At 39.9% G+C, this 18,300-nt stretch overlaps 1 protein-coding gene across 1 annotated transcript; it reads left to right on the plus strand.

The window, feature by feature from the left end:
* The first annotated feature begins 17,236 nt into the window (after positions 1-17,236).
* LOC128864135 (partner of bursicon) lies at positions 17,237-17,945 on the plus strand. Its single transcript, XM_054103652.1, has 2 exons — positions 17,237-17,593; positions 17,760-17,945. Exons 1-2 carry the CDS (start codon positions 17,300-17,302, stop codon positions 17,928-17,930), a joined length of 465 nt encoding a protein of 154 aa, XP_053959627.1. The 5' UTR covers positions 17,237-17,299; the 3' UTR covers positions 17,931-17,945.
* The last annotated feature ends 355 nt before the right edge of the window (positions 17,946-18,300 follow it).

Genomic DNA, 18,300 nt, shown 5'->3' on the forward strand with positions numbered 1-18,300 from the left:
GGCCAACTTTGGACCAGCGGTTCCCCCATAAGGGCCAGAGCTAATAATCGGAATCAATTCCGCAGGAATCATGAATTGGATCAGCTATTATGTATGCAATCTACATAAAGAGCAATGGTCCGGCCTAGAACGCTGCAGAACTGCAAAGTGTTTTGTGAAAAGTCCGAACACAAAACTGTCAAACTTTCTACTAAAACTTAGAAGGAAAGACGTTCGGTAGATGGTCGGTATTATTACAGGACACAACCCATCGGGTCAGCATTTAACCACCATTGGAATCATTGAGCACCCAATGTGCCTGTCATGCTTGGAGGAGGCGGATAGCACTAAGCACTTTCTCCGTGAGTGCCCTGCCTTTGCTAGAGCACGGCTACGAGTTTTGGGTTCCGTTGTCGAGAGAATGAGTAATATTCGTTCTCTAAAACTGAAGGATATTTACAAATTTGCCAGAGAATCTGGAAAATTCTTACAGGACTAACTATCTCTATCTCTGTCTCTATTCTTTCCTATCTCTTTCTCTGATAGTTTTTTCCTTTCCTCCTTGACTATCTACCCGCTTTCCAGAGCTTTAAATACAATGGTCTTTTTAGCCTGAGTGTTTTAGGAGCCACCAAATCTCCTGGTGCTTTTTGGCCCGACCTTTTCAAATTTCAATTTCATTTTCAAGTGTGTGTATAATTTCTTGGTAGTTTCTAATGTTTGGTAGTTTCTAATGATTTTGCCTATTATTCCTCCTCATACATAAGTAATTCGCTTTGCTGTTGTTTGTATACTCTCGGAACCTGACGACGCAGCGTATTCGGAAGACGCAATCTCTTATTCTACAATTCTTGGCTGCCGAGTACCGCATGTCGTCGCAACTAAAGATACTCGCTCAATTTCGTTTTCCACCTTAACTGAAGGCCAAACCTGGTAATCTATCATCGTTGATGTGGACTAATCTGCAGAGTGCCACGTTTTCTTTATTCTGACTTTTCTGCGATTTTTCGACGACGTGGTGGAATAAATAGAAACAAGATTGCGCCCATCAGAGAGTGCGTGGTGTCACTTTCGTACAGTTGTATGAGAGAGATGTGAAAATGGGAACAAGAATGCAAGAAGAAGAAGAAGAAGAAGAAGAAGAAGAAATTACGCAAACAATACAAGTGGGACGTCACACACACATAGCGGTTCTATCCAATTCGCTGAGAGCAAAGTAGCGGTAACACGATCCTTATTATTCTCTCCTTCGTGCAGGCGAAGTCAAGGCGCATTTACAAGAGGTGATAGAGTAAACCAACAACAACGTTGCACATTGGAATATCATGACAAAAGAAAAAGAAAAGGACGAACTATGTTGCACAGCTGATATCAAGTTGACGCTACTAGCAAATGATGCGAATGGAACGGCTTTTCGTCATTTCATTTTATGCTGACATCCGGAGGGATATATGCCACCCTCAATAGATTCGTCTTGCTGTTAATCTATCATCCTTGAGGTTAATGCAGCTGAAAAGGAAATTCTAGACCACAAAATAGTTTTTAAAATTTTTAACGTGAAAAACCTTTCAATTTCGTTGTGAGTTTTGGAACTTTTGTGTTAATTTTCCAATACCTCGGACCGTCTGGGGTAGAACATGAGTTCTAAAAGCCTCACGCTCCATTGAGGAGTAACTCTAAATTGTCAGCTTTTATTCTATTCTTCGTTTGCTATTATTAGCACTGGTCAGCGTAACTGCACCAAAATAGTGCGATTTAATAAAAATTGCCTTCGATTGAAAAAGGAGTTATCCAGCTCCCCACAAATACAAATACAACACTTGTAGGTATTTGCATTCGCATACCTTTTATCAGCCGCCATTCACCGCCCCTAGCTTGCACGTGATTAAGGCGCAAACCCTGCATTCGTTTTGACCAAATGGCGGAGTTTTCATGCTTTGAAGGCAAATCGCTAGCAGTTGAACACTCAAAAAGTTCACCAGCCAGTTAACTAGTCGACAGTTAATTCCGCGAAAGAGGAAATTATAATTCTTGCCCTTTGGCGGATTTATCTGATTGAATTAATGCTCAGTCACAGACACACATCGGCAAAACGGGGGTATAGGGTGGAGTAAAATGAAACCTGAACAAAAACAAAAAATTACGAATATCTAAATGAACTGCACTAAAAGCCTTTCCCGCTCCACTACCAAGGCGTCTGCGTAAAAAGGCCAGGTCGGTCGGCTTTAGCTTTTTGAATGACTTTGCTGCGGTGCAAAACACATGTTTGTAACAGTAAAAACAAACCACCGGCATATGAAGGCATGCATGTGTGTGCCGTTTTTAAGCCGACCCGCAGTCCTATCCATTCAATAAAAAACGCATATGGTATGAAGGAAGTTCGTTTTGAAGTTAGTGATTTTTTTTTTTTTTTGTGTTATTCACTTCCTCGCTTTGTTCTCACTTTTTATGCTACCGCCGCTCTTTAGCTCCACTTATTCCGCGCGCGCCTCTTCATGTCGGCGAACCTGCGGCCAAGTTGTCAGCTCAATGCTGGCAGCCTACAACAGTTTAACAAGCGCAAATAAGGAGGCAACAACAATGGCAGAAGTAGCGGCAGCAATCCTTGAATTAACGCAAAAAATAAAAATAAAATTGCAAATAAAACAATAACAGCGAAAAATCGCAACGCTGTCAGAGCCATTTGCCCCTTGTTCATTTCGCAGTTATGTTAACATATCTGACAGCTCTTTGGCTTTCGGCCTTTTTGTTCCGCTACACACACGCACTTACGCACACTTTTAAATGTATGTATGTATGATGCTGCCAATTCCTTCCGTTGCTTGCGCAGCTATTGTGCTCTTTCATGCCTTTTGCGCCCCACACTCATTTAACATTTATTTTATTTTATACATTTTGCAGATTCTTTGATTTGTCCCTTTTATTTTTTAATATTTTCGACTGCCCGCATATTGCGTTGCTCTGAGCGAAAACACAAATTGAGTTACTCATTTGTAACGCAATAAGTCATAAAAAAGCATAGAATGTTTTCTAAAAATTTCGCACACATTTACAGTTAAGTAACGAAAGCATTCGTAAATACCCAGCATAATTCATTTATTTGACCGCTTTTGGTCGCTGTTTCGCCGCATCCACCCCCACATGTGGAGCCGAATATTTAAACGCCATTCAAATTAAAGAGCAAACAAACAAGTTGCGTTTTTTCAGCGACTCAAACGATTACACGGTGCTACAGTGAATCAGAACTTTCGAAGTGACATGATGAGCACTGTAGATCTAGCCGAGAAAGACGGGGTACCGTGTTCAAAAAATTTTTTACTCCCTCAAATTTTTTATTTATAGTTAAAAACCCGATTTTGGGTGTTGTCCGACACTTAAAAACTCGTAGCTCGTCTGCATTTTTTCCGATTTCCCATCTTGAAACAGTTTTGTTGAGGTAAATATTATATTAGTCCTTCTGACGTATGTCTTCTATTTTTCACGCTAAGCACCACCATTGATTTTTCCACCACCACTGATTTTTCAACACAAAATTTAAATTGTAGTCAATTTTTCCAATTTTTGCGAGTTTAACGAGATGTTGTCGATAATATTGAAATAAAAGGTTCATTTATTAGTAGGAAGTCTTATAGCTGTGTCTATTCCGAATGTAAAAAGCATTTAATTTGAAAAACCGATCAAAATGTGTCTAAGAAACGGATTTTTTTGTAAAACAAAAAAATTAGTAAACTTAAAGGATTGTTCACTACTTTCATATTTGCAAATTTAATGCGGTTCTCCGTTATTCGCGAAATACGTGTATCTACCGTGGGCAAAAAGAAAGGTAATTTATTTGTCAAACTTCGCGAGATTAAAATTTCGCTCTAGTTATTTTTTTCATGAGTTGGCAGCACTGTTCGTAACATCTGGGCCAACTTTCATGTGAATGTCATTATCAGTAATATATTTACGCTTGTGTTTACCAAACGACCAAGAGTGCATTTTTCGATTTTTACAATGTCTGATTTGATTGAGCAGAGAAGTGCCATCAAATTTTGTTTACGGAATCAAATTCCGGCTGCGGAAACATTTAGCATGTTGCAGAAGGCATTTGGTGATTCGACCATGTCGTAGAAAAATGTTTATAAGTGGTATAAAGACTTCAAAGAGGGTCGAGAACGTGTTGATGACTTGGAGCGCTCCGGACGACCATCGACGTCAACAGATGACCAACACGTCAATAAAGTGAAGGAGTTAGTGCTCAGAAATCGTCGGTTGACTGTTAAAGACCTTACTGATATGATCGGAATATGAGAAGGATCTGTGAAAACCATTTTGAAAGACCATTTGGGCCTACGAAAAGTCAAATCTCGTTTGGTACCGAAAACTCTCAATTTCTTGGAAAAAAGTCGTCGCGTTGATGTGAGTGAAACAATGCTTTCAGACTATCAGGGCACGCTCAAATCCATCATTACGGGAGATGAGACTTCGATTTATGCTTACGACCCTGAAACAACCGACCAATCAAGCGAATATCGTGCTAAAGGCGAGGCCAGACCGAAAAGAGCACGCCAAAGTCGTTCAAAAATAAAGGTCATGATGACAGTTTTTTTCGATTTTCGTGGTGTGGTGCACTATGAATTCCTTCCACCTGGCCAAACTGTTAATAAGGAATATTATTTGAGCGTTATGCGTCGTTTACGTGAAGCAATTCGTCTAAAAAGACCAGAATTATGGGCCAACAACTCTTGGTTTTTGCATCACGATAATGCACCGTCTCACACTGCACTCGTTCTTCGTGACCATTTCGCCAAAAATTCCACGCATATCGTTCCGCAACCACCGTATTCGCCTGATTTGGCTCCGTGTGACTTCTGGCTATTCCCAAAACTCAAGAGACCACTCGGGGAACGCGTTTCGAGTCGATTGAGGAGATAAAAGCTGAATCGAAGAAGGTGCTGATAGCTATACCGGAAATGGACTACTTGGCATGTTTCGGGGATTGGAAAAATCGTTGGCATAAGTGTATTTCATCAAGAGGGGATTATTTTGAAGGGGATGAAATTGATTTACAAGAATAAATAAAGATTTTTCATTTTACAGCCAAATTCACCTTACTTTTTGCCCACAGTAGTAACTAAGTATATTTACTCATACCTGTGGCCTTCCGAATCTAGCAAGCATTATTTCATTAAAATTGATAAGAAATTTCCCATCTGGAATATAAGGTCTATCTACACTATCTGCATTTAAATTTCCGTCGCTGGATTCAGATGAATCTTTTGTCTTCTTTGTTGAAATTTGCTCTTATTGGATTTTTCGTAAGACTGGTTTGGAGATAGTTATGACATTCGCATACGTTATACGGTCACGAATTTTATAGTGAGGACCTGTGATGTTAGTCTGACAAAAGTAGCAATCTTCCTGCGATAATGCCAAAGCATCGGAATCGTTATCGGTAAAAGACGCGTGCCGCGTTTTTCATATCTCCATTTTTTAATTGTAGTAGTGCACATTGAACAAACATATTCAAGTTGAAACTACTGACTTTCAATGTATGTGCCTTTAAAAAGAAGGTTATATCCTTCAACCCCGGCCTTACTTTTTGCGAATTCCAAACGATGCTTTTTGGCAACAAACATTCCGCAGATGTAGCAAAAATGATTACGCTTATCACACATTCCGATTTATGTTTACTTAATACACTTAGGTAAGGTTAGGTTAGATTAGGTTAGGTTAGATGCACTTATGGTCTTGATCATTCAAGACTGATGATTTTTCGCACTCATTAAATTGCAAATGCTTACCAGCAAATTCCAAACAGTACTGTTGTGTCATGCAAGCTTCGTTTGGTCAGTTTGGATTAGGTAAGCTTGGGTTATAATGAGTTTTGATATGTTAGATGTATTCAGAGTTATGTAAACTTATTGCTGTTTTTCAAAATTAGCCACAACGAGCAGTAAAGCACTATCGGTCATGCGGTATTCTCTCGCAGTCTCGGTTCAGCTGGATTTTTAAAAATGTGGAATTTTTTTTTGTTTTTTAAATCGTAATTTTTGCAGTTTTCAATGTATGCAGATGAAAAATAGCTTAATTCGAGCACATTTTTTTGGAGTTTAAAAATATGTATATCTTTGTGGGGCCCGTTGGAGAATAGTGGCCAAAAAATTGCATCACATTGAAAAAAACGTGGACAAATTGCACAATTCAGAGCTTGTTATTCAAAATTTCTTTTGAGCGTCAATCGTTCAATCTTAGAATTACATATACGAGTATACATTCATAACGCACATACACTCCCCTTCCCAAGCCCATATTGAAATTAAAAATCAGTTGAAAAATGGGTTAATTGTGTATATTTACTTCATCAAAAACACCATAAATCGGTTTTTTAACAATAAATAAAAACTTTGACGATGTTTTGGATTTTGTTAAAACAGTTTTGTGTTGTACTGGTCTTGACCTAAAACGTGCACTATATCACCTGAAGAGTTCTTTCGTTTTTTTTATTTTGTAGCACCTTGTTATGTGCAAAAAATTGATGGTAATTGTCTGGGGTGGAATGATGCCAACTCTGGATGAGAGACCTCAAAATCGTTATGCATTCTTTATACAGCGTGCGCCATCTTTTATGTCGGTATGAAAGCATTGCATAACTTTGAAAAAAAAAACAGCAACTGATTTGTATAAGTAAGGTATTTATATTTGATTTGGTTATTTATAATTTATTAGAACTATTATTTGTATACAATATCAATCAAGTGGCCACCTTTATTAGCAATCACAAACTGCTATATTTTTTCTGCGTTTATCAAGTCATTCCTTGTCAAGCATTTCGAGTTTTATAGCGTCAATTTCGGCATGAATGTTTGCCTTAAGCTGGCCAATAGTCTGCGGCGTGTTGGCGTAAACCTTACTTTTCAGATAACCCCACAAAAAGAAGTCCGGGGGGGTTAAGTCAGGTGATCTGGGGACCAGTCGATGTCGCCTCTTTTTGACACTAGACGTCCCGGGAATTTTCGTTGCAGAAATTCCATTGTTGCATTCGCAGTGTGCCATGGCGCACCGTTTTGTTGAAACCAGTAACCCTCTAAACCTTTCTCACGCATTTGCGGGCAGACATAATGAGCCAACATCCATCGATATCGGTTTCCATCGACCGTTTCGTTTTCTCGGTAATAATATGGCCCTATGATGGTTTTGGCGCAAATGTCGGCCCAAACAGTTACTTTCCCGTCATGCAATGGCGTGTCATGGATCTCGTGTTGATTCTCAGTTCCCTAAATGTGGGACTTTTGTTTATAATGCGTGACAGAGAGGTTAAATGTGCCTCGTCATTCATTAATTCGATTGTTTTAGTGGCTACGCCAGTCGACGCAGTTGACGACGGTCGCTGTAAGTGCCAAGGCATTTGGGACCCTACCTCTACCCACCAAAAAAAAAACCAAAAAAAAGTTATAGATGCGAACCGCTGAAAACCCTTTCAAAGGTCTCGTTCACCATTACAAAATGTACAGAGAATTTTAAAGAGGTAGAATTGCGAATTCATTTTCTCAAAGCAAAAGATGATTGTTGACTGAAGATTTGCCATTTTTGGCTGATGAACCTTCAATGCAGAGCTCATCTTCCCTTTTAAGAAGCGGTTTACTAAAACTTAAGTTGGCAAATTCGTCATGCGATGGGGGCTTTCTCAATTTTGATTGATGTAAGGAGAAGCGAATCAATATTGATGCAGATTTGAAGCCCGTTTTACAACGCAAGTTAGTATTGAATGAGCTCTCTCAGCATTGAGCTTTTTTAGCGGACTTACCTTATAATAAACCCTTGATCTCCAAGTGGATAAGACGCTGATACCTATGCCCATAGCCACATGTACAGATAGGAAAACCATCAACAAGGTAAATACAAGTTGGCAAAACCTCACAACATGCGAACTAAGCAGACAGACTGGCCGAAATGGAATAGCGGTCGGTCGAAAAGCTTGTTAAGATTTAACAGAGAAGAATTTAAGAAACATGAAGTATTAACTGGTCATTGCTTAATAATCAGCCACGTTAGGACTTCCGTACTTCGATTTCTGTAGAAGCTGTCTTAATGCAGAAGCAGAGGAAACAGTCAGACACCTTTTATGTGAATGTGAAAGTTTGGCATTTTTAACTGATGTAGCGGACATAGCCCATCTAAAACGTTTATTAAAGCTACCGGACGGTTTGAAAAGGAACCCAAATGATAAGGATAAGTTCAAGTGGTATCACAATGGACCTACGAAAGATCTAAGTGTATCATTGCAGCAGCCACCCTACCTACCCAGGTATATACCTATGAAATGAGACCTTTTTTTTCACTTCAAACCTTTATTAACAAATAATTGTTACAAATTTAATCTTGAAAATAATACCCATCGCTAGCGACACATTTTTCCCATCTCTCAAGCAATTTGTGGATGCCGCGCCAAAACAATTGGCCGTCTTTGGCCGCAAACCAATCAACGAGCCATGTTTCGGCTTCTTCGTGAGAATTGAAGCGCTGCTCGGAAAGTATGGTACGTGGCTCATCGATGCAAACAAATGATAATCGGAAGGCGCCAAGTCTGGTGAGTAAGCCGCATGCACCAGCGGTTCCCAATCGTACGTCTCCACCAATTCCCGGGTCGCTCTTGTTCGATGTGGCGGTGAATTGTCATCAAGAAAAATTACTTTGTGTCGCCGATCGGCATATTCTGAGCATTTTCGGTGGATAGCGCTGTTCAAATCGACCAATCGACCACCGTCAACTGTTTCACCTGGTTTTAATAGCTCGTACCAAATCATACCACTCTGATCCCAGAAAACACACAGCACTGCCTTGCGGCCGAAGCGATTTGGTTTGGATGTTGTTTTTGGCTTGTAGCCGGGCGGATCTTACGATCGTTTACGCTTGGGATTGGAGAAATACACCCATTTTTCATCACCCATAACGATTCGATGCAAAAAAGACTTCCTTTTGAACCGGGAGAGCAGCATTTCACAAGTGGTTTTTCGATGTCCGCAAATCGTAGTTTGAAGGCACGAAATGCGAGATTTTTAAGAGCGACAAAAATGCATTGTTGTATGAAACGTAACAAACAATGAACTGAATATTGTTGACAGAAGACAGACGAAAAAACAAGACATTTAGGAAGGTTTAAAAATACTCCTAGCAACATCTATGGACTAATAGCTGAAAGTCTCATTTCATAGGAATATACCTATCTACCTACCTATAATCGACTCGTCAACAATGTGGAAGCAATTTGCCTTTTAAAGCTTAATAACAATATTTTTCCAATAAAATGAACTGCTTAAATAGGACTTTCTTTAAAAAGTTTTAATCTCATTCCGTTTGAGTTGCGAATTGCAGATGTCAATATATTAATTTCTATTGTTCCACGGAGGTGCATAGGACCACAACGAGTTGCCTCCATTTGTTTGTGTTAAACGCAAATGCCTTGACTTCGTCCCAGCTGTTTCCTGTTCTGTTTATGTCTGCTTCCAGGCTCGTTCTCCAGGTTTACGCGGGTCTGCCCCTTCGCCGGCTTTATTGCAAATTCCAATCGATGGCGCAACGAGTAATGCGATTTGTTGGTAATCTCCAAACATGCCCAAGACACCCCCATTTGTTAGATATTGTGTCGGGCCAGTATTGAATTGTGCGGAGGCATTGGTTTATAAAGACCTGTAGGACTTGCATATCCGCAGATGTTGAATTTGAAGTATCGCATCCGTAGAGAAAAATTAATTTGACGTTGCAATTAAATATTTTTAGCTTTGCGCGCAGTGTCATGACTGAAGAGTTTAAACTTGCTTTAAGAGTGCCGGGTTTTTTGCTTGGTTTTTTTTAGCGGTTACCAATGTTTTCACTTGAGCCACCGTTAGCAGATTTTACACTGCCAAGATAGCAAAAGGCTATCTTATTAATTTGGAATTTCTGCGTGCAGTTGGTGTTGCACTGCATTACTTTTGTCTTGCCAATATTTATCTTGAGCTAACTTCTGGAGCATATCGACGAAGGTATGTGACAATGAGCAAATATCACCAGCATATATACCTATATATATATTATTGGCGCGTACACCCGTTTTGGGTGTTTGGCCGAGCTCCTCCTCCTCTTTGTGGTGTGCGTCTTGATGTTGTTCCACAAATGGAGGGACCTAAAGTTTCAAGCCGACTCCGAACGGCAGATATTTTTATGAGGAGCTTTTTCAAGGCAGAAATACACTCGGAGATTTGCCATTTTCTGCCGAGGGATAGCCGGCATAGTCGAGGTCATTAATGAAATCCCCAATCCCCCCAGTTATGCCTTTCGTTTCAAGGGAAGCATTTTACAGAACGATGTCCAAAACAATATTAAAAAACAATAGCGATAACACACTTCCCTGACGAACGTCCGTCGTGACTTTTATACGTCATGTATCACTAGCACAATCTTAGGTTTTTCGTAAAAAAACTGTTTCGTGACTGTAACGTCAGCACTTCAGCTGATTTTGTCAAATTCTCTCTTGGCCACACCTTACGGACTCTTTTCACTATGGTATGGCCCGATGTGGTGTATACATCGTTATACGAGTATGCCTCTCTAAAGTCATCTAGCGGAAAGTGGCGAATTCTTTTCACTTCACGATCAAAACTAGGTTGTAGCTTTGGGTTAAATTTAACCAAAGCTGTTTACCTTTTTGTATTTGTTACAGAAAATTGTGTAAGGAGTAAATACCGTATTCGAGACTAGGAAAATAATAAAAAAATTAAAAATAAACAGCGACTATGTGAATACTGCACTAATAATCTAATATATCTTTAAATCATTTCCTTCGACTATTCAAATAATAAGTATTTACGTACATTTATTGGTTCCGGAAAAGCCAGAAGTCAACTAAGCTACCCATTAAAATAGTAACTGCATTGTCTTATTAAAATTGTCTGCTCTAATAATTAATGAACAGAAACAAAATACAACTACAATGTGCGTACCGATTATAGACAAACTCTGAGGACCTCACGCATAACTAAATATGAAATTATTTAAATGTTGGCTCGTTAAAATTGTAGTTAATTGGATATTTAACACAAATTGCAGGTTCATGTCACACATACCAGTGAATAAGTATGTATTTAGTAGGAGAGTATTTTATAATTACGAGGTACAGAGCATAATTATAGACACAATCGTACGAGTGCAGTGGCCTAAAACGACAGCGCTCAGTTTGTACGTGTATTAGTAACTGTGTCGTTGATATTGTTTTGTGTTAAAATTAGTACATAGTTAAGAAGACAAGTAGTGTTTGACGTGGGCGTGACAAAACATTATTACAACCGACGTGGAAGCTATTTTGCAAAAGAGTTAAAGTTTCTTATTTTTGTGCTTTCTCGGAAGTTACTAAAGACAGATATTCGTGTCTACATCTCATCGCTACCTGCGCTGTAATCGCCATCATTATACCATTATTGGAAGATAGCCACTTGGGATCCGATCTCTTTGTGCCACAAAAATAACTTCAAGGATATTCTATCCCGTGCTTGGAGTGGTAATGATGTTCTATATATTAATGAAGTTTGATGTAAATATCAGATGGGTTATTTTAATCTAGTCAGTAGGATTATTGAAAGAGAAAAGTTTTACTTGCAGATTAGCTTTGAGCTGTGTTTAGGTAGGTGAAATATTTGGGTTTTCCAATAAAAGGTGTTATTCCCGTAAAAGATCAATGGCTTCGTTGCTTGTGTGGCACGTAGCGCAGTCTTGTTGAAAATAAACGTTGTCCAGATCAATACCATCCAATTCCGGCCATAAAAAATTATTAATCATCTCTCGATATCGCAATCCATTCGCCATAACTGTTGCTCTAGCTTCATTTTCGAAAAAGTAAGGTCCAATGACTCCGCCAGAACATAAACCGCACCAAACAGTCACACGTTGAGAATGGAGAGGCTTTTTTAACAATAACTCTTGGATTTTCTGAGCCCCAGATCCGATAATTTTGCTTGCTGACGAAGCCACCGAGGTGGAAATGGGCCTCATCACTCAAAATGATTTTTCAATGGAATTCCGGATCATTTTCATGCATTACAACGACCCAATCAGCAAAGACGCGACGTTGTTGATGAGTTGAGTTCTTGTGTTGACTGGACTTTATATGCCTTAAGACCCAAATCTTTATGCAAAATACGGTGTAATGACGTTTATGGAACGTCTGAGTCCAAAGAACAACGAGGAATGGACAAACCTGGTTTTTCTTCAATACTTTCGGTTACAACGCCAATATTTTCGGCTGTTCTTGAGCGACGTGCACGGGTTTTATTCTTCACATCACTAACTTGTCCCCACAGCTCGAGCTTTTTCACCAATTGCTCTATTGCTATCTGACAAGGTGCTTTACGATGATCCAAAAATGTTCGGGTTTTACGAACCGTTTCGGACAAATTTTCACAATTTTTATAGTGAATTTTAAAAATTTCAATGCGTTGCTTAAGTGTATGTCGTTCCATTTTTATTAATGGCGTAGTTTCTACTTGTCAAATATCAAAAAATGACTGCTTCAAAAGTGGCAACTACCGAAAAAGCGGGGAATTCAAAATAACACCTGTTATTGGAAATCCCTACAACTTCGACTTTAGAAATTGAATGGCGTGGACTAGAACTTTCTGTGACTATTGGAACCAAAGGGATTTCGAAATAGCACACAAAAAAGTGGAGCTCCATCAGTTCTGCGCTTTTTTTAGAAATAAGTTGTGCAATTCCCTTTTAACAACAGTCAGGGAGATGCCAATGACCGGATACGATACCTCTGAGTCCAATTAAGTCGACCCCGTCTTGGCAAGCTCATCAGCGATTTCATTTTCGTCCTATGTCCTGGAACTCATTTCAGAGAAATGTGCTGTGTTTGAGATGTGTGTATTGGCATGCCAAATGAGGATCCTTTTTGTAATTTAAGCAGCTGCTGTTGATGAGTCGATTATTGATAGTTATTCAGATTTGTCGTTACTTCACACACAAATTTTTATTTTTCTTTATTCGATTTCATATCGCACTTATTGGATAACCTTGATTATGTCAGACTAGATAGCAAAGGTATTTTTTCAAATTGTTGTCTTTCAGCAGCTGAACATTTTATTAATGACAATATTCAGTATCCTTTGGCCATACCTATCACCTTCTCACACGATATCATTTTAGCCTCAGCGGGATTGTCAATATGCAAAATTACCGACCGAACACAATCCACAACTGTTCGACTAATGTGACATTAATGTATTCACAAAGATTAATAAAATAGTTTAGTGCGGCTTATTACATGGATTCGGACCTTCTTTCTTTCGAAATGTGTAAAGGGGCACTGCAACCAGAGCTCGAACACATCGACTCATCCGAGCAGTGGTTCTGAAAAGATGGCGAAATGAAACCACGCTCGAAGTTGTGAAGGGGAAAATTTGATGACTGCGTCATCTCAGGTGAACGTGTATCAGTTATGTGACTGGATATCCCTCGATTATTTTTTCTGAAGCTACGTCAAGCCCTTGGCCTAAGCGAACAATCCCACCAATTCTAGCAACTTCGCGGCTAACTTTCGATACGCTATTGCTGGAATAACGCCGCACATATTGAACCTAGTTATAAAAAATGGACTGACCGCTCGACATACTGGCAGCGAAGCTGAGTTCACTGTCTGAATAATGCGCTACTAAATACTGCCCCTCGGCAGGCAATGGCAAACCTCCGAGTGTATTTCTGCCATGAAAAAGCTCCTCATAAAAATATCTGCCGTTCGGAGTCGGCTTGAAACTGTAGGTCCCTCCATTTGTGGAACAACATCAAGACGCACACCACAAATAGGAGGAGGAGCTCGGCCAAACACCTAACAGAAGTGTACGCGCCAATTATTTATTTATTTATTTTAAATACAAAAGGGCATGAATGTAGCTTTAATATTAGGTTAGATAGTGCTGGCTGATCTGTAAAAAGGTTTCACTTATACCTCTAGATTCCATTGTGTTACCAGTGCTTTTTACTTGGAGTCGAAGATATTAATTTATGTAGTTCTTAATGTACGTCTTCGCGAGTTTTAACAAGCCGTTAAGCTTTTTGCCAGCAATATACTTCAAGGATGAAAAATATGTTGATCCTAGGCACATTTGTCCAGTTAGGCAAAGAAAAAGAGCAGTGGCATAGTAGGTGTTCCAAAGTACCCCTAGCATTCGCTTCATTGCGTGTGTTACCCGCATCGCTCTAAACTAAACTCATTTTAGCTGCGTGCTGTGGGGTGAGACAGTGTCCCGTCAATACTCTAACCAATATTTTGTAGTCTTTCCTGATAAAATAAAGTTTGCAGTTTTCGTATTCCAAGTTCTTAGCATAATTTTGGCAGTTTTTTACGAGGTTGAGTGTTCTCATATCGACTGCGTTTCCAGAGCTAGTTCCTTATTTAGTTCCGTTTTCAGAAAGGAGAGTGATGCGCATTTGTCTGACGTGCTTAATCTTGGCAAACGAATACCTGCCTTAGCGAGCTCATCGACTGTCTCATGTCCTTCTATTCCTTTTTCCTAAATAGTTCATCTAATTTGGATCTGTATTGTTGAGCGCATTTCGAGTTAGTGCAAGAAACCATTAGCCGCTTTGCTATCAATAAAAATGTTTGCCCGCTTATTAAGAGGAGTTAACTCCCGAGCTAATGCAGCTGCTTTAAAATTAAGTCAGAATCAATTTGTTGTTTAATTTAAATCTATTTTCCAACCGTTTTCATCGGGTCACCAAATATATACACATATATTCCTTATTAGGTGTTTGGCTAAGCTACCAAACTGCAGTTTGTGGTATCTTGGTATTATTTTGAAGAAGATTTTTCATGGAAGAAATGTGCTCGAAGGTTTGTCACTACCTGCCGAGGGGTGATCACTATTAGAAAGAAGGTTTTCAATAATTTGATTTTCATATTCCCGAAGTTGGGCTGATGTTCCCTTGTGCCCAGCAGGTGTACAGAGCAAAAAGATCTAGAAACACCTTCGTGTTCGATGAAATGAGTTTTGACATGCTCTGTTCGCTTACAAATTTGCCTCACCGTCACTAAGTTTATGACGTAAGAGCGCAGGGGGGACAAGATTGGAAAAATCAAGTTCATTGAAGCATCTACAACAAAGGTCGCTTAACTAGCTGGTCATGGAACCAACGTGTCGAATACGGGAATTGGTGATACGTGAGGTATTGCTTTATTAACCTACAAGTTTCTAAGTACAAAAAACTCTTCACAACTGCGGACCACTTCCCAAACTGTTAGAGTCCTTTGGCAGTTAATGATTTGAAAATTGAAGTTGTTGTTGTTGTTGTAATGCTTATGCCCCATATATGCTTTAGGAATGCTGCTGGAGTGACAGTCGTCGGTCGGTTATAAATACGGATTGTTTCGGTAACGCACCGACTGTCGTAGGATATTGCACATGAATAGCTTAGAGAGAGTGGGGAGTCGAGGATAGTGGAAGTGCCCCCTGAGCTTCTGGGTTCTGGGCTTCTCATTTTCGGTTTTATTTCCATGAGCTTGGCAGCTCATAAAGTTTGTTAGCGCACATCAGTGAGGTGCTGTTAATCAGTTTTTGATAATTTTTAAGTCTCGGGTGTCTGTCGGAAAGAGTCGATCCTACTGGCAAGAGAAAAACACTTAGTAGAAGGGCTGCTGTAGTATGCACGCAGTGTATGCCTTCAATTTACCATTTCATAACTCATTTGAGAGATACAACGATGTGGTCTTCGCACTTGCAGACGAGCTGAGTCAACGGATTGCCGATCAGACCATCAGTCATTGTCTTCCAAGGCTTGGCAGAGAAATTTCATTACGTTTTATTTTTTTATTGCTTGTTTTAGACTAGTTGATTTGCTGTCCTGGCTCCACAATAAAAGATGGTTTCTATTTGAAATTTTGAATATTTTACCATTTTCTTTCAGCCAGTTTTATGGCAGGCTGATCATTTTCTCCCTGGTTTTGTGAGAGCGGCATCTCCCGAATATTGATTGCTTTGAAATTGTTTGATGGCAAGAGGAACTGAGTATCAAATTTTCGAAGGGTGTTCCGAGCATCCTTTTATACGAATAGCAATTCATCACAGTAGAATGGGTTGGTGCGTGACTACCATTCGGAAATGCGTAGGTTCGAATCTCCGTGCATGAATATCAAATAATAGAAAATGGTTTTTCTAATAGCGGTCTCCCTTCGGAAGACATTGACAAACCTGCGAGTGTATTTCTGCTATGAAAAAGCTCCGCATAAAAATATCTGCCGTTCGCAGTCAGCTTAAAACTGTAGGCCCCTTCATTTTGTGGAACGACATCAAGGCGTACACCACAAATAGGAGGAGGAGCTCAGCTAAGCACCTCCCAGAAGTGTACGCGTCAATTATTTATTTATTTTAATTCACCTTCATTGTTGGCTGGACAACTCTGGTTGAGTCTTCGCCTACTACAGCGTATGCCTCCATTGTCTCGGTTTCGTGCCTGCGTTCAAAAAAAAAACCTGCGTCTTCATCCACAATCCTTTCTTCTTCTATAGCAAATTATTCTTTAATATATTTATGGACCCGCGGACTTTGAGTAATGGAAGTTGTGGAACGAGAGCAACTTATGAACACTTATGTACCTATATGTATTTCCGAGATGCCGGATTCAATCGCTTCGCGTTTACTCATGCGGTATTCAAAGTGGCATAAGCAAGTGAGTGGCCTTTTTTGAGCTGGAAAAACGAAGATGAAAGCTTCTAGACTTCGCCTGGTATTCGCTATATGAGTTAATAGGGTTGGGTACATGGCGCGCGTGACTTGTTATTTCCCCACAAACAATTTTATGACGCCTCGGAATGGCGAATGGTATGAACAGCTTTGCATTTAAACATTCACGCATTTCCCTTCTACATAAAATCCATAAATCGCTTACTGACCTACACCGTGAAGCACTTAAGGCACTTGCTATTGGGTATTTAATCCTTTCGACAAGCCCATTAACCAAACAGCAACATAAGTCATCAATAAAATGTGAAAAGCAGCAGCTCATAAGGATATACTTGGACGTACACATATTCCTCTGCATAGGCATGGAGAGCGAGCGACATCAACATTCAATCAATGTGAACATAATAATACAATAAATATGCCGTTGACATACCAGGATAATGACGTATAAAATAAAAACACACTTGCGAGCACTATAACAATGAATCGGTATACAAAGCGCCTAAGAGTATAAATACGCGCATACCACACGTCCAAGGGGAAAGTAGTGCTAGGCGACTCGTACAGCGCGTATCCTTTGTTGGACAGAGCTTTGCGCAACACGCAAAACTAAAGTAGCGGACATGTTTTCTCGATTTTACTCATTGCCCACTTACATCTTGTTGCCATGGCTGCTGGTAGTACTTTTCGCGCTGAGTCGCACAGACAGGTACGTGCTGGCGCTACGTTATGCACAAGGCACGGGCGATGAAAATTGCGAAACGTTGAAATCGGAAATACATTTGATCAAGGAGGAATTCGATGAGCTGGGCCGGATGCAAAGGACCTGCAATGCAGATGTGATAGTGAATAAGTGCGAGGGGTTGTGCAACAGCCAAGTGCAGCCGTCTGTCATCACGCCAACGGGCTTCCTAAAGGTGAGTGGGTGTGAGGCAGATTATCTCTATGCTAGCTGAAAACATGCGTTGAGCTGTCAGGGCACATTTATAAATTAATTTATCAACTTTTTCCTTCTTACTACTCTCCATTTCATTTAATGTTTCCTTTACTCGCATTCCTTTTGATACACTTCTTGGCGTGCAGGAGTGCTATTGCTGCAGAGAAAGCTTTCTCAAGGAAAAAATAATCACTTTGACGCACTGCTACGATCCGGACGGTACCCGGCTTTCCACGCCCGAAATGGCAACCATGGATATACGGCTGCGTGAGCCGACCGACTGCAAGTGCTTCAAATGTGGCGACTTCACCAGATAAACGCTGCAAGCAGAAAGCAAAATAAAAAAAATACATTTTTGAAGCTACACAGAACTACATACATAAATAAATGCTCCAATGCCGAATACATACAGCTGAAAAAGCGCATGTGAATAAAAGCGTATTTTTGCGGAATTTTAAACGAATTTTTTCTGGTCAAATACTTTTTGATGTTGCTGCCACATTTTTGCCTTTGGGGCCTGCAAGTCACCGCAACGCGTAGATGAGTGATTGCAAGTGAAAGCCCATGGGCTTTTTTTCACTTCATATGTATGAGCATTAAGATGTGTAAATGTGAGCATGTGTGAGTGACATACCCCTTGTGTTCCTTTTGCTTTGTCTTATTGTGTTGCTTGGTATGAAACGTGGT

Source organism: Anastrepha ludens, chromosome 5 (assembly GCF_028408465.1).
Source record: "Anastrepha ludens isolate Willacy chromosome 5, idAnaLude1.1, whole genome shotgun sequence".
Lineage (NCBI taxonomy): Eukaryota > Metazoa > Arthropoda > Insecta > Diptera > Tephritidae > Anastrepha > Anastrepha ludens.

Coding starts and splice junctions, on each gene's coding strand:
- LOC128864135 (XM_054103652.1), top strand. CDS start 17,300: ATGTTTTCTCGATTTTACTCATTGCCCACTTACATCTTGTTGCCATGG. Junction 17,594..17,759: donor CGCCAACGGGCTTCCTAAAG/GTGAGTGGGTGT, acceptor CTTGGCGTGCAG/GAGTGCTATTGCTGCAGAGA.